General features: G+C 56.6%; 1 protein-coding gene across 9 annotated transcripts in view; it reads left to right on the top strand.

The window, feature by feature from the left end:
• Nucleotides 1–14767, top strand: part of LOC125700636 (ankyrin repeat and fibronectin type-III domain-containing protein 1-like) — a 132766-nt gene that overhangs the window by 28928 nt on the left and 89071 nt on the right. For 5 of the 9 annotated variants that reach the window (XM_048961598.1, XM_048961599.1, XM_048961597.1 and 2 more), the window contains one exon: nucleotides 13950–14143. In XM_048961598.1, the coding sequence (XP_048817555.1) occupies nucleotides 14071–14143 (73 nt within the window). In that variant the 5' untranslated portion in view covers nucleotides 13950–14070. Of the gene's footprint in view, nucleotides 1–4415; nucleotides 5774–12480; nucleotides 12659–13949; nucleotides 14144–14767 lie in introns of those variants that run through there. The other 4 variants (XM_048961593.1, XM_048961592.1, XM_048961596.1 and 1 more) reach the window with 3 other exon arrangements.

The raw sequence follows: 14767 nt of genomic DNA, 5'->3' as shown, positions 1-14767 counted from the left end.
GCTGGGAGGTAATTACAAGAAATAGCCTCCATTTGCTGCGATCTTTGATCATGCTAATAGGTTTTCTGATTTTTGCTTAGGCTTTTGCTAGGGCTTTTTTCTTGAGAGGGGGGGTGGGAGGGAAAGAGTAACAGTTTGGGGCACGCTGAGCTGTCTGCTTCCCAGCTGGCTCTGGGAGATGATCTGTCACCAGTTGCCCCAGTTGGGCAGGGCCTGGGGGTTTGCATGAGGGTGAGGGGCAGAGCTGTGGTGCCCATGTGTGCCCCTGCCAGCTCCATCCTCCTCTCATTGTTCTGCCTCTGCTTTTCCTTTTGTGGCTTCCTCCCATCACATCACTCAAGGCCAGGTTGGTTGGGGCCCTGGGCAGCCTGGTCCAGCATTAGATATGGAGGTTGGCAGCCCTGCCTGCAGCAGGGAGGTTGAAGCTTGATGATCCCTGAGGTCCATTCCAACCCAAGCCATTCTATGACTCTATGATTGCTGCCTGTGTTTGATGCTTTCTCTCATCCTTTTGAACTCAGCAAACCATCTTGCTGGGGAAAGACTGACTAATTTTCTCTTTTTTCCTTAGCAAACCCCCACTGCTCCTCCTGCTGTGTCCTGCCCTTATCTCTCTCTGCAAGCTCCAGCACGGTGTCTGTGCCATCTCCAAGGAGCAGGCACCGGGGCAGGGCTTCAGCAGCTGCAAGCAGAGCAGCTTCAGCTGCAGGGTGCTGCATTGCATCTGGATTCCCTAATGTTGCTAATGCCATCTCTTCCGAGCTTCATGCGCAGGAAAGTGGGCCAGATTACAGGGAGAGCGTGTCTGTGAAGCCTCTCTCTACGTGATTCGGTGCTGTTCCCAGGAAGGAGGATGTTTTGTGCAGCACATCTGGATTTGCTGCTGGAACTGGAGGGCTGCTGCAAGCTGAGTTCTGATGCGGCCATGCGCCAGGCAGACTCCATGCACTGACGCCAGGTATCGGCGCTGAGATTTGTGTGCAGTGCCATAGGAGTGACAATTAAAGCGAATTGCCTGCTTAGTCTGAAATAATAGTGCCTCTTACACTCTGCTTTTTATTACAACTATATTAAAATGCAGCACTGCCATAGGGCTGTGTCTGCGCCGTATGCGTGCCGGGCCTGGGGCTGTGGCACTTGGCTGGGAGCAGCTGTCCCCATGTCACAGCCCAGTCCTGCTGCACACATCCCTTTTCGGGGACGGTGCCTGGCACAGAGGGGTGCTGGGGGGGCCCTGGGCCACTGCTTGGCCCCTTGGGATGGAGGTTCCTCTTGGGGTTTTGTGTCTTCATTGTCGTTGTCTGTATGACGCACCGTGGTGTGCTGATGCTGCTGGTCCAGCTGCACGTCGGATGCTCACAGACTTATTTTGACCCCTCCCTAAAGACCAAAATGACTTTGGGACCTTGGAGCTGTTGGACGACTTTGCAATATGATGTTTTAACAGGGATATGAGTGTGTGTGTGTGTGTATGTTCAGTATGCAGACGTTTAGTAGTTGCCAGAAGTCTCCTGTGCGCTCCTTAGCAACCTCAGGAGCAACCTTCATACTTGTGCCTCTTGTGCACTTGTGCTGCTTGGTTTTGTTCATCCCATGGATTCGTGTTCTGCCCTTTTCTCTGACTGTTCTGCAGTGTCTGATGGTGCTTTTGCACCCGGGGCTGATGGGGTGAGGGAAGTGGTGCCCCATCACTGCGCATCGTTAAGTGCAGAGTGGAAAAGGAAAAAAAAGGATGCTTATCAAAATTCTTCACTGTTGGCTTACCTTGTTCCTGTGAGGTTTCATAGAATTGTTTGAGTTGGAAGGGACCCTTAAAGGCCATCTGGTCCAATCCTCCTGCAGTGAACAGGGACACCCAGAGCTCCATCAGTGCTCAGAGCCCACCTGGCCTGACCTCGGGGGTCTGCAGGGTCACAGCACCACCGCCTCTCTGGGCAACCTGTGCTGGTGCCTCACTGCCCTTGTTGTAACAAGCTTCTTCCTTGCATGCAATTTAAATCCTCCCTTCTTTAGTTGGAAACCTGTTGTCTTGTCAGAACAAAGTCTGGCTCTTCCCTCACCCTGCTGGCCCCGCGGCTTTGGGTGCAGCCCCCGATCCCATTGGTTTTAGGGCTGTAAGAGCACACTGCCGGCTCATGTCCAGCTGACACCCAGTCCTTCCCAGCAGGGCTGTGCTCCATCCTCACATCCTCCAGCTTGCACTGATAGCAGGGGTTGCCATCACCCGGCTGCAGACCTCGCGCTTTGCAGAACCTCACGCAGTTCCCCTGGGCGCTCAGCCTGCCCTGGTCTCTCCGGATGGCATCGCACCCCTCAGCTGCACTGAGCGCCCCACACAGCCTGCTGCCACCTGCAACTGCTGAGGGTGCACTCAATCTCAGTGTCCGTGTCACTGGTGAAGATGTTAAAGAGCACCAACTCTTTAACAGGGACACCACTCATCACTGATCTCCATCCGGACATTGAGCCATTGACCACCACTCTCTGGGTGTGATCTCATAACCAGTTCCTTATCCATCAAACAGCCAACCCATCAAATCCAGCAGCAGTCATTGAGCTCTGGGAGCTGTGGCTCCAGGAGAGAGGGGGGTTTGTGTAGCTCAGTTCTTGGCATGGGGATCTGAAAGCAAAGCCCTGCAGGAATGATGCTGGCATCCTCTGGCACTGTGGGAGCAGATGAAGCCGTCAGCTCCATCTGACCAATGCCTTTTCCCTTTTTCCCTAGCTGCTGTGGAGGAGAGCTGTTGGAATAAAAGTTGCCCAGGGAAACAACAGAGCATCCAGCTGCAGGTTGCTCGGTAGCACAGCAATGGGGCTGTGAGGACACCCCTGGGCTTGGGGCCGGAGCCATCTGCAGCAGCAGGGATGGTTTCCAAGCCCTGCACCTGGGCACCAAGCGTGGGGCTGTTTCAGGCTGCTGGGAGGGAGCTGGTAGCATTTCTGCCTGGAAAATGGACTGTTGTTGGTTGCAAGCTGAGATTTGTGTCGTTTCCTGGGTCTGCGCAGCCTTCACCTTGTTGGAAGCGAAGGCTTTGAAATGGGAAGTGCTGATCTGTTGCCCTGGTGGGCACGTGCACAGGAATGTGATGGGCTCAGACACCGTGGCACGCTCATGGCTTTATTTCCCCTTCAGAACAGGTGTGAGATGCTTGTGCAGTGTTCTGGCAGGTGTTGGGGTGTGTGTGTGTGGCTGCACAGAGTCCCAGCCCCTATGGATCCTCATTTCTGTTTTACCCCCCGTCTTCTCTGCAGCTCTTCTTTAAAAAGAATCACAAAACAGAATGAAAACAAAACGATGCACAAACTTAACTACGATTTCATTTAAAGGTTTTCATTCTGCTGTTAAATGGCAGTGGGAAGCTGCCTTTCGCATCACTGAGTACACGGCTGCACCCCCAGCACAGCAGATTGCTAATGTGAAATGAGAGAAATTCCAGCAGCATCTCAGCAGATTGTCTCTGCTTAATGACAGGAGCAGCACTCGGCTGGAAGCTGGTGGCTGTGACAGCGCTGTCCCCAAGGGCTGACCTCAGGGCCTGGGGTTCTCCTCTGCCTCGGAGGAAGGGAACAGCCTTCCTTTGGCCTAAGGGCACCGGGGGAGGGGGCTTGAAAGGTGGAGGAGAGATGGGGCTGCAGCTGGTCCCTCCTGGGCAGGGAGGTGGGATGTGGCAGCAGGGGCTGCAGAGTGGCAATCCCCTCTGGAATCGGTTGTCCATCACACCTGGAGAAGTCCATAGAGCTGTCCTGCTCTGAACTTTCCAACATCAGCCCTCTGCCCTTGCTGGGCCGCGGGGTGCTGGGGCTGTCAGCCTCGCTCCTGGGAGCTTGAGTCTGGTGCACGCACCCTTCTGCTTTCTCCACATTTCTCCGCGTCGCCCTGTTGTCCCCCTCAGAACCACGCTGCTTTTGGCCTTTGCAAATCGAGCGCGATGCCATTTGCAAAGCAAGGCTGAGCACGGCGGCTGGCGGAGAGGCTCCGCGGCAGCATCGCTCCGTTCGGAGGGGAAGGGACGGCATCGCGCCGGACCTCGCTCCGCATTTTTCCTCCCCCCGCTCTCCGCTGCGGCCCCGGCTGACCGCTGCTCCGGCACCGGCGTCGGGCGTTCGGTTCGCTCGCAGCGCGCTCTGCCCGCTCCGTCCCGCACCGCTCCCCGCTGCCCCCCTCCCCCCCCCCACTCCGCTGCCCTCCTTCGGCGTCTCGCCTTTCGCCTCAAATAGTAACGGGGAGCCGGGATGTGCGCGGCGGCACTGCCAGCCCGTGCCGTGCCTTCGCCCCTCTCTTCGCCGACGCGCTGATTTTGGGGAGCCTCCGGCAGCGCTGGAGCCCCTCGGGGCGGGCAGGTGGGCGGCGCGGGGGGGGCGGGCAGGAGATTCTCCCCCCACCCCGGCGGGGCGTACCCCGCTGCTGCTGGAAGGCGTCGGACTCGGAGCGGGGAGCCGAGGGAGAGGAGGAGAAACAGGGAGGAAAGCGGCGGGGCGGGGAAGCGGACTGCCGGCAGCGGATGGCTCTGAGCGGGGAGGAAGCAATGAATGATTTGCGTTGTTTATTTATTTATCTATTTTAACATGGCATCCACAACGCGGGGATCGAGAGGATGCGAAAGCGGCTCGCGGATCTGCCGCCTCGGTTAGCGCCGCTCGTCTTGGCCGCTTCCCCGAGGGTCTGCGCCGGCACGGCCGGGGGTTTCCGTCCGCCGCCCCTGGATGCACCTCGCTGACTCGACCGGGTTTTGCTCTGCAGGGCTGGAGTGGCGTTTTGAAGCCTTTTTTCCTTTCCCTCTGCCCAGGCGGCGCCCGGCACCGAGGATGCAGAGCTCCCAACGGGGGAGCTTTGGGAGCAGGATTTCCCTCCAAGTCTGCGGCATCCCTCTGCCTGCTGCCAGCGGGAGAGATGCTTTGTGCCGGAGCTCGGGGAGCAGAGCCCAGAGGTGACCTCTGGTTGGATCAGAGCTGCTCGTTTTAAATGCCTGTGCCTCTCCTCGTGCTCAGGTGTTTGGTGAGCTGGAAAATCGTGTTGGGTAGGTGCTGCTGGAGGCAAAGGGTTGGCTTCTGCATTGGAAAACAGGGAGGGAGGAGAACTGGAAAACTCCAAACAGCCACAAGAAGAGCAAGCGGGGATGCTCTCCACCTCCTGTGCTGATCCCTGTGCCATAAGAACAGACCCTCTGGAAATCCATCTGACCAGCTGATGTCCCAGGCATTCACGTTGCTGCTGCTGACCTGGCCAGCATCCATCCCCCCACCTGGCTGAGGACCGGCTCCCTCATCTTGGGCGCGTGCTGAACATCTGCTTGCTGCGGGGCCATGCAGGCTCGTGCCACCTCTGCCGAGGGATCCTTTCCACAGGGCATTATTATTTTTTCCCCTCCTTCTTAACTCAGCTCTGCAGCAGCTGCCACGTTACAGTAGAGAAGCACACGGCCTCGAGCTCCCGCCGTGCAGCGTGGTGCCTGTGGACGGCTCAGGTGGGCAGAGCCTCCCATCTCCAGGGCTCACCGTGACTCCTGCCTTGAGCTCACCTTTGGACCTGCAGCGCTCTTTTCCTGGTCCCACACCTGATGGAGCGTGCAGGGCCACGAGTTGGGACATAGCATGCGGGAGCGTGGCAGTGCCCACGGCTGCAGGCGGGCGTGCGCTGGGAGCTGGCGGGGGCCATGGCTTCATTTGGGAAGCTGACGGAGTACTTCAGCCTGAGGAAGTCGAGGACGGAGCTGCGCACAGAGCGACGGGGCCGGCGCAGCGGGAGCTGCTGCTGTAGTGTCACCGAGTGCAGGTATGGGGTGGCAGCCCCCTCCGTCCTGGAGTGGCTGCAGGGTGGGACTCGTGGTCCTTGGTGCGCTGCTTCCCCGTGCCCTCTGCTATCACTGTGGGCTGGGGATGAGTTGGGAGCTTTGCAAGCAGCATTTCGGTGCTGCCTGGGATGCTGGAGCTTCGGGATGTCTGGTGTCCTGTGTCTCTGCCCAGGGCACGTCTGAGGTGTCGGCGGTGCATCTCGGGTGTCTGCCATGTGACTGCCTGCACGTATACCTGCCTGCTTCAGTCTCCTGCTTTGTGCTGTGCCTCCTCACCCAGCCCCTTGTTACAGTGGCAGGGCTACGCACCGCAATTGTCCTTCTCTCCGTCCTCCTCTCACGCTGTTGCGTATAAAACCCACAGCTACAGAGCCAGCAACAGGTTGCTCCATGGGTGGAGATGGAAGCCTGTGTGCTGGGTGCCCTCCCTGCCTAAGCCTCTGCTTTGTGCAGGGAGGGGTGTGTGATGCTGGGAGCTCACACCCCATGGTGCATGGGAACACATCAATGTTGTTGTGGTTGTTTGTGGGGAAGGGCTATTGCCAGAGCTGACGCACAGCTGCTGTCCCTGCTGTCCCTGTGTGCCAGCCCAGGCAGAGCTGAGCCTGTGCCAGGTGGGGCTGACATGGAAAAACAGCGCTGAGATATCCGCTCACCCTCTTCCCTGGTGTCTGAGCTTCTCAGGCTCTGCTAATGGTATTAAGGAGTTGGTGATCTGTTGTTTGGGGCCCTCCTGCTGCTCTCCGCATCACACCAAGCTGGTGAGACACACAGTACTAGTGCTGCTCCCTTCTTCACTCTGCAATCCCAGAGATATCACTTCTTCCCTGCTCACTCAGAGCATGGCATGTTCTGTCCAGAAGCCTGAAGGTGCTCACGGCTGAGCTGAGAGCACCAGGCAGTGACAAACATGGAAGCCATGAACCCTGGGTTTGGCTGTGCCTGCATGTGGGAATGGTGCTGGCACTGCTGAGCACAAGCATCCCTGGGGTTTGCTCTGTGCACTCTGTAGACAGGGAGCATTTGCCATACAGCTGTTGTGCCAGCAAGAGGGCAGCAAGGTGATGCTGCTGGGGCCCTGCACCGTGCCACCGCCCATCACAGGGTGCTGTGTTCCCAGACCTGGTTACCCGTGTGAAGGGAGATGCTGTGGTGCATTGCTCTCTCTGGAGCACTAACCATAAAGCAGCACTGCTGGTGTGTGACTCATGTACCAAACTTCTGGGGTGTTGCTGGGCACAGATGCTCTAACACTTCCCCAGCACATGAGTGTGGGGCTTCCTGGCGGAGCTCTGCCCCATGGTTCCTGGGAGCAGAAGTTTCCCCACGCAGCCCAGCAGCCCCAGGGCTGACTCCAAGCAAGGGCTGCTCCTGCTGTTGCTGTGTCTGTGCCCTGATGACATACATCTGCTGATGGGAGTCAAAATAAGCGTTGATCAGATCATGGGATGCTCTTGAAATCAGTGTCTCTGTTCAACGAAGCTCCTTCTTCACTTCTACAAGTCAATGTGGGTGAATGAAACGTGGTGCTCCTGCATCCTGGGCAGTGCCACACCAGGGTGGCCGGACCCCCAGGGTTGGTGTGGCTCAGGGAGATCGGCTCCAGGTGCTGCTGGGACTCAGAAAGCAACACCAGCACGCAGGGTGCTGCTTGGTGTTATTAAATTCTAAATATAGTGATCCCACTCATTCTCAGAGGACCTAAAAGATATTAGCAGCGTGTAGTTGTGGTATTAAGTAATAAGCCTGCGTTTTTAAATGACACCCACAGAAAAAGCAGGGTTGAGTAAGTCTGCTGGGTCTGGGAATTTGTGCCGTGAGCCAGCAGGGCTCCAACTTGTGCACAGACAGCTAACATAGCAATAGCACCTTCTTGCTCCGTGCTGTTGGCCAAACCCTCAAGTGCTCACAGGTGCTGCTCAGCCTCCTCTTTTTACACACCCCAAAGCAACCGAGCACAATCCTGCCAGGAGAACACTGCCTGCTGCCCTCGCTGCCTGCCAGCACTGCTCTCAGGTCAGACCAACCTCAGCAGTCGCTGAGAAACCCTCCAAAACCCATTATCTCCATGAAATGCTGCTGGATCTGTTCCCTGCCAGGAGAGCCAGAAGCACCCAGGATCTCCAGCCAGGACATGTCCTATTTCTCTGCTGTCAGCTGCAATGCAGAGCCATGCTGTGGTTCACATCTCCTGTGTTGTGTAAGCAGGTGCTCCTCCGCCTTGAGAGACGCTCCGCTGTGGCACAGCTGCCCACTTCATGAAGCTGAAGGGCTGGCAGGTCTCTGGGCTGGTGCACCTAGCAGGTAGCACCTCCCGGTTCTTGTGATGGACTGGAAAAGTCCACCAGAGCCTCTTAAACAAGCAGTTTATTCTCAGTGACTTTTTGCAGCCTTGTAGGAGTTTTATGGCAGAGCTGAATGTCTGAGCTGAGTGGCTGTGGAGCTGTGCTGGTTTCTGCAGTGTGAGAGTCTGCATCATCACAGAGGTGCATTTCTGGAGGCTGCAGTGCTGGGCAAAAGGGCCGTGAGCCTGGGCAGGAATGCAGCAGGGGCTGCGTGCAGCCATGTAGGGCTACATTCTCTGCTTTGTTTCCTGGTGCCAGCATCGGTGTGCTCACCTGCTGTTCTGCATGCCTGGTGTGGAGGAACAAGGTAAGGAAAAGACACGTGCAGTACAGAATAGCTAACTTTCACTTTGTTATTTTTGAGCTGAAAGGACTGGACAGCCCCTGGCAAGTTCGTGCTGCTTCCAGAAGTGGATCAGGAAGGTGGAAGGCACAACCACGACTGGCACTCACTGTGTGTGTGTGGTGGAGGCCAGGCTGGATGGGGCCCTGCGCAACCTATCCTAGTACTAAATGTGGAGGTCGGTGGCCCTGCCTGTGGCAGAGGGGTTGGAGATTCATGATCCTTGAGGTCCCTTCCAACCCAGGTCATTCCGTGATTTTGTGAGGTACCTCCCAGGCTTTGTCCTGGCTGGAGATCCTGGGTGCTTCTGGCTCTCCTGGCAGGGAACGGATCCAGCAGCATTTCATGGAGATAATGGGTTTTGGAGGGTTTCTCAGCGACTGCCGAGGTTGGTCTGACCTGAGAGCAGTGCTGGCAGGCAGCGAGGGCAGCAGGCAGTGTTCTCCTGGCAGGATTGTGCTCGGTTGCTTTGGGATGTGTAAAAATATCTCTCCAGCTCTGGCAGCAGTTCTGTGCTCAGGCATGCGGTTTTGATGGGGAAGAAGCAGAACTGGCACGTTTTGGGGCTGGAAACTGCACTGAAGGCACAAACCCTGCGTGAGCAGCAGGCAACGTGAGGCAGCTGGGTAAAAATGAAAGCGGGTCTCTCATCTCTGGTTTACAGCCCTGAGAATCCCCACGGCTGCCCAGGGACATCACAACTGAGCCCTGCCAAGTTGCAGTCCTGTGCCCTTCGGTCAGTGCTGGCTGGTGGGGCTGGATTTTAAAAGAGAGTGTAAGTGAGGCACTGGGAAGTGCTTGAGTCTGAGTGAGAAGTTTCCACCTCGCACTGCTCGGAGGTGTTTGTGGCAGCTGTATGTGAGATGTGGCTGCTGCCCAGCTCCGACACCCGCCTCGCTGAGCAGCCAGCAGGACAGCGTGTGGGTGTGTGTGCATCTGCATTATTGCCACGACAGATCAGTGGCACCTATGTAAGAAATAAATAGTAAGACAAAAAGTGATGGACGTGTCCACTGCTGATGCGTGGAAGCACTCCGTGCTGATGCTGAACCAAGCCAAGCTGGAAATAGCCCTAAATCCCATGTCAGTGACTCAGCCACAGCCTGCTGGGCAGAAGTTAATCCTGCTGAAGTTCCCTGCAGCAGACATTGGTGTCTTTTGGACTTAGCCCCTCTCCCTCGTGCCGGTGGATGGTGTGGGTGCTGGCTGTGGTGGCAGCTGGCAGGGTGCTGTGGGGCTGCACTCTGTGGCCGTCCTGTGCTTGTTCTGCCTGCAGCGGGTGAGCAGAGCCTTGCTGCCTCCATCGCTGTGCTGTATGGCTGTGGGGGTGGTTCTCTGCCCCCTCCTGTCCTCAGGCACAGTGTGTGTCCCCAGGGCACTGGGAAGGCTTGCTGCTTCAGAAGGGCTGCAAAAGAGCCCAGGTGCTCTTAGCATCATCCTTTAGGGTCTGGGGGAGTGTTACATCTGAACCCAAGTGATGATGGGGCGTGCGCTGGCTTTCTTCTCCTCTGCCCAGCTCCTGAGCTCCTTTTGGAGCTAATTGTCAGGGTGGGGATGGGGTTGGGAGCTGGCTGTGTTCTGCAGAAGCTGAAGCTCATCTTTACTCGGATTAGGCAAAAACCCAACAGTCATCCTTTTGTTTGGTGTGACAGCTGGATGGGCTAGCAGGAAGGGGAAGTTACGCTGGCATTAAGGAGAATTACATATGTAGCATGACTGCAGCAAACTTCTCCGGCAGCGAGCCTTGGCCCTGTGAGTCACGCTTGCTAGAAAGACTGCTTGGTGCCTCATTCACCCACTGTGTTGGCACTGAGTCACAGCTGGGTGGGTGGGCAGGTAGGAAACAGAGGCCCCGGCCGCACACACCGGGGGAAGTGGCTCCATGAGGCTCTGTGAACGCCAACAGCTTCTAATTAAAGCGGCGGGCGGCGAGGGGGAGGCTTGTGAATGGAGCAGGGTGCTGGGCTGCGTCCCCGGCTCACCCCCCGGCTGTGCTGACGCGGCAGGGGGCTGGAGGGCTCGCGGTTTGTTCAGTTTGCTTGGAGTTCTCACTGCTCTGATCCGTCAGCAATAGGTGATAAATTACATTAATTGCATTAATTACTCTGCTGAGTCTGCTCAGCCCGGGTCAGTAATTGGCGAGTGATCTCCCTGTCCTTACCTTAACCCTGGAGCCTTTTCCGTTCTATTTCCTCCCTCTTTTCCTTCGAGGAGGAGCTCTGTGGTGGGGTCGGGCTGCCCATGGGGAGCTGCTGGTGGTGGCACAGATATTTGTGTCTCACTTTCCAATGGGACAGAACCCGAGCGCGCTGTTTTGCTCAAGGTGCTGCTGACCCAGAGAAGAGCTCTGCGATCGTGTATGAATCTTTACACGGGGGAGAAAAGGCAGGAAGGTCTCAGTGGGTTTCCTTTCACGTTGTTCTGCACTCTGCTCATGCTTTCTTTGCATCTGTTTGGTGGGAACCTCACAACCCAGTGCTGCCGGCCCCTTGGGATGGGGGCAGTGCCATCCGGGCAGCCCTGCCCTCACCCTGCATCCACCCCCCTTCATTACAGAGCACTTCTCAGGGATGTTACTGCAGCATTTTGGGAGCATGAATCCATCCCATTGATCGGGCTTGTGTCCACCTGGCCGCAGTGGGTGCTATTGGTGCTCTGGGGTTCTGGTGCTTCAGATCAAAACCCAGCCCATCTCAGAAGGGTTTTGAAGGGTTTTTGAAGGTTTTTGAAGGGTTTGAAACAACAACACGCCGTCCAAAACTGTGCTTAGGGATATTTTTTTGGCTAAAATATGAAATGATGACTTTTTGCCGGGGCTTAGCAGACTTAGGGCAGCCTTGCCAATGCTGACCTCAAGGGGTGGAACGCTTGCTCACGCTGCAGAAATGATGGGATTTAAAGCAAACCAGGCTTTCTGCACCGGAGCGTTCAGAGTTTATGCCCAGCGCGTCTCACCCATGCCTGCAATGTGTTGTATGAGGTGAGCTCAGCTCCATTCTCCTCCTTTGCCCAGGACAAAGCACAGCTCTGCTCTGGCTCTGCCCCATGGCTTCATGGCCACAACTGTGGTGAGAGCACCGGGTGCCGGGCCGATGGCCACAAGGGTCTGCCCTGTGTGTGTGGGCAGGGGCCAACCTGCCCTGCCGCAGGGTTTAGATGCTCATTGGTTCTCATCTCGGCTCTCCCTGCCTCTCAGCATAAGCTGTTATGTGTCTGACTGAGAGGTTCATGGCTTAAAACAAAGAGCTGCGTGCCATTTTCCGGTTTGCTCCCCCCCTTGAAGCTTTCCCGTTCCCCTGCCGAGCATCCCAGCCGCCTTCTGTATCCTCACTGCTGCACGGGCACCGGGGGGAGCAGCAGCTCCGTGTCCCGCCGTGGTTTGCTGCCGTTGGCCCCGGCTGCCTCCTGTCATTGCCCGGCCGATGGCCCCTGCTGTGCAAAGCTCGTCAGCCCGGAGCGATGGCAGGAGAGGAGCTCTGCAAACCAGCTGGTGGAAATCATGATATTTACCAGCACACAGCTGAGCTTTGGGGGAGGTATTTTTTATAGCTTCACATGTTGGTTGTGGTTTTATTTGTTGGCTGTTTTGTTTTGTTTTGTTTTTCTCTCCCTGAACTTGTGAGCTGAATGCTGTTTTGTTGTGGGGGTTTTTTTGTTTGTGTTTTTTTTTGTGTTTTGTTTTGCTTTGAATCCGTTTCGCAGCCAGCTCAAGGCTGCTGTTGTGTTTTCAGCTCTCCCCTTCGCTCCTCAGCCCCTGGTAGCACCTAGCAGCACAAAGGCAGTTTGGTGGAGGCTCTGCTGGCAGCAGTGTGGGGCTCGGACTGAGCTGCGGTGGTGTCAGAACATCCCCACAGCCCACAGGGGCTGAGCTATCCCTGCTTCATTGGGGCACCACCCGGGGGGCTCTGTGGGTCACCCAGATTCATGAGCTCCTGGTTCATGGCAGATTTAGGGGGTGGATGGATGGGTTGAGGGCGAGATGGCTGATGGACAGAGGAGGAAGTGCAGCTGTGAGCCCTGTGCTGTCCCATAGGAGGGTTAGTTAGCCTGGGGTCATTCCATCCGTGCTGTGGGGGAGGCAGAGGCCCTGTGTTGCCTCTGAGAACAAGGACAAACCAGCCTGGGCTGTGCTGAGAAGGGTATTTTGGAGGGTGGTTTCTCCCACATTGAAATAAAAGGTGAGGAAAGGTTTGTGGAGACAGTGCTTGAGTGCTGTCTTTCCCTGGCTGACTTGCATTGGCCTTCTCTCTGCCTCCTTCCCTTTTCTCTCTGCTCAGCCCTTCCCCTCCTTCCCTGCAGCAATGAAGCTGTGCGGTGCGGACCTCTCCAGCCAGGACGTGGCTGTGGGGCAGGCACCGGCTTTTCCTTGCTCCAGTGGCTGCTTTGGCTGGGTGGTTTGCTTTCAATAAATGCCTGAGGAAGCAGCACCTGTGCCCTGGGTGCTGCAGAATGGGTGATGCCGGAGCGGTCTGTGCTGTGCCATCAGCTTGGTGCCACCCGCCCTCACCCTGTGGCATTCCCAGAGCTGGAAGGAGAGAACCTGGCAGCGATGGGGCTGGCAAGACTTGCGTATGCGCTCTCCTTTCCACCAAGCACTGAACAGCTGCTGTTGATGGGCTGTAGCTGTGTTGATGATGGCTTTTCTAATTGAGCTGTACACTCCCATCAAGGCTCTTTACTAATGGCATGTGGCAGCCTTGGTAACGCACGGCGCTGGGGCCGGCTCACGAAGCGCACGGTGCTGCACGATGTCCCAGCAGCAGCACTGGCTGCTGGCCGTGGCACAATGCACGGTGCATCTCCAGCACTGCCTTTGCTTGGGGATTCAAGTCAGATGGAAACAGGTTAGGGGTTGAAATAGAAATTGTTGTCTGCAGCTCCAAAGTTCTCCTCCAACAGCACGAGTTCGCCCCTTTGACCCTCATGTAGTCCATGTGAGCAGCACAGTAGGTACAAAGCAGCGTTAATGTCCCACATGCTGATGGTGCTCTGCAACAAACAGAGCTGCATGCAGGCACATTTGGAGGAGCACTGAGACTTACATGCAAGAAAGAAGGAAATATTTGAGGTCTGACAGAAGTGGCAGTGGGATGAGGCACAGAGCTGCAGTGGAGGGTGGGCAGAGCTTTCATTCTCTTGTTCACAATTCGTATCATTTCAGTCCTGGTGCCTCTGGTTTATTTGCTCATTTCTGATTATCTGTGCGTCTTAAGATGGACTGGCTGGGAGGTGCTGAGTGCTCGATGTGCTGTTGGTGCTGACTGTGGCTTGCAGCTCAGGATGCAAATCCCAATCAGAATGCAAAAGGAGAAGGTTTGCCCAAACGGCTGCAGCCTTGCAAGCCGGGGTTGCACTTTGGTGTTGTGCCCCATCCAGGGGCAGCACATGGCAAAGCATCCTGCGGGGAAGGACGTGACTCAAAGCAGCCATGCCTGGGCCTGCAGTGAGCCCTGTGTTCTCTCCTTGCAGATCCCTGGACAGAAAGTTGCAGAGGCCTCTCCTGGGGAAGTCCCGGACGCTGCCCAGCATCCCGCAGTCCCCAGTGCTGAGCAGGATTCCCCTCCTCGACTCTGCAGCGTTCCGGGAGGCGATGCCGGAGCAGAAGCCCTACCAGAAGCACTCAGCCCCCGATGGCCAGAAGGGCTGCACGGTCCCATCTGCTGGTGAGTGCACGGGGGTCTGCAAACCTCTGTCGAATGCGGCCTGGTTCTCCAGAGTCACTGCCAACCAGGCAAATCCCAGCGCTGCTCCCTATGGAGTTGTCCTGCTCCCAGATCTGCCATTCTTGATGATTTTTTTGCCTGCCCATCTCTGAGCCTTTCCTTGAGGCCGTCGTTTAAACTTTTCCATCTTTCGTTACGTTGGTGCCAAAGCTGAGGGGGGCTCAGGAGGGCACCCCCACTTGGAGATGGTGCTCAGCTCCAGCCCAGCGAGCTGCTGCTCCTCACTCCTTTGAGCTCTGCAGTGGGCCGAGGTGCCTCTGTGCTCTGGCATGCAGTGGTTTCAGGGCACAGCTGGCTGCCCTCCTTGGGGAGCAGGGGCACAGTGGCTGCTCCACCTTCCCGTGCTCCTGCCCTGGGGATGCGCTGTGATGGATGCTCCCCACCCGGGGGTTGGGGTTGGCCTTCTTGGCAACTGAGGCTTTTGTCGTGTTCTGCTCTTGCACTGATCCTGATGAAATACCAATACGGCTGGCCCAGCTGCTCTGAGCAATTTTATTGGCAAAAGCACTGATGGGCAAAGTGTTTCACGCTTCTGGTGCCAGCAGAGTCACGCTGGGGCCATAG

Source organism: Lagopus muta, chromosome 15 (genome assembly GCF_023343835.1).
Source record: "Lagopus muta isolate bLagMut1 chromosome 15, bLagMut1 primary, whole genome shotgun sequence".
Classification (NCBI taxonomy): domain Eukaryota; kingdom Metazoa; phylum Chordata; class Aves; order Galliformes; family Phasianidae; genus Lagopus; species Lagopus muta.
This window is presented reverse-complemented; position numbering and strand designations above follow the sequence as displayed.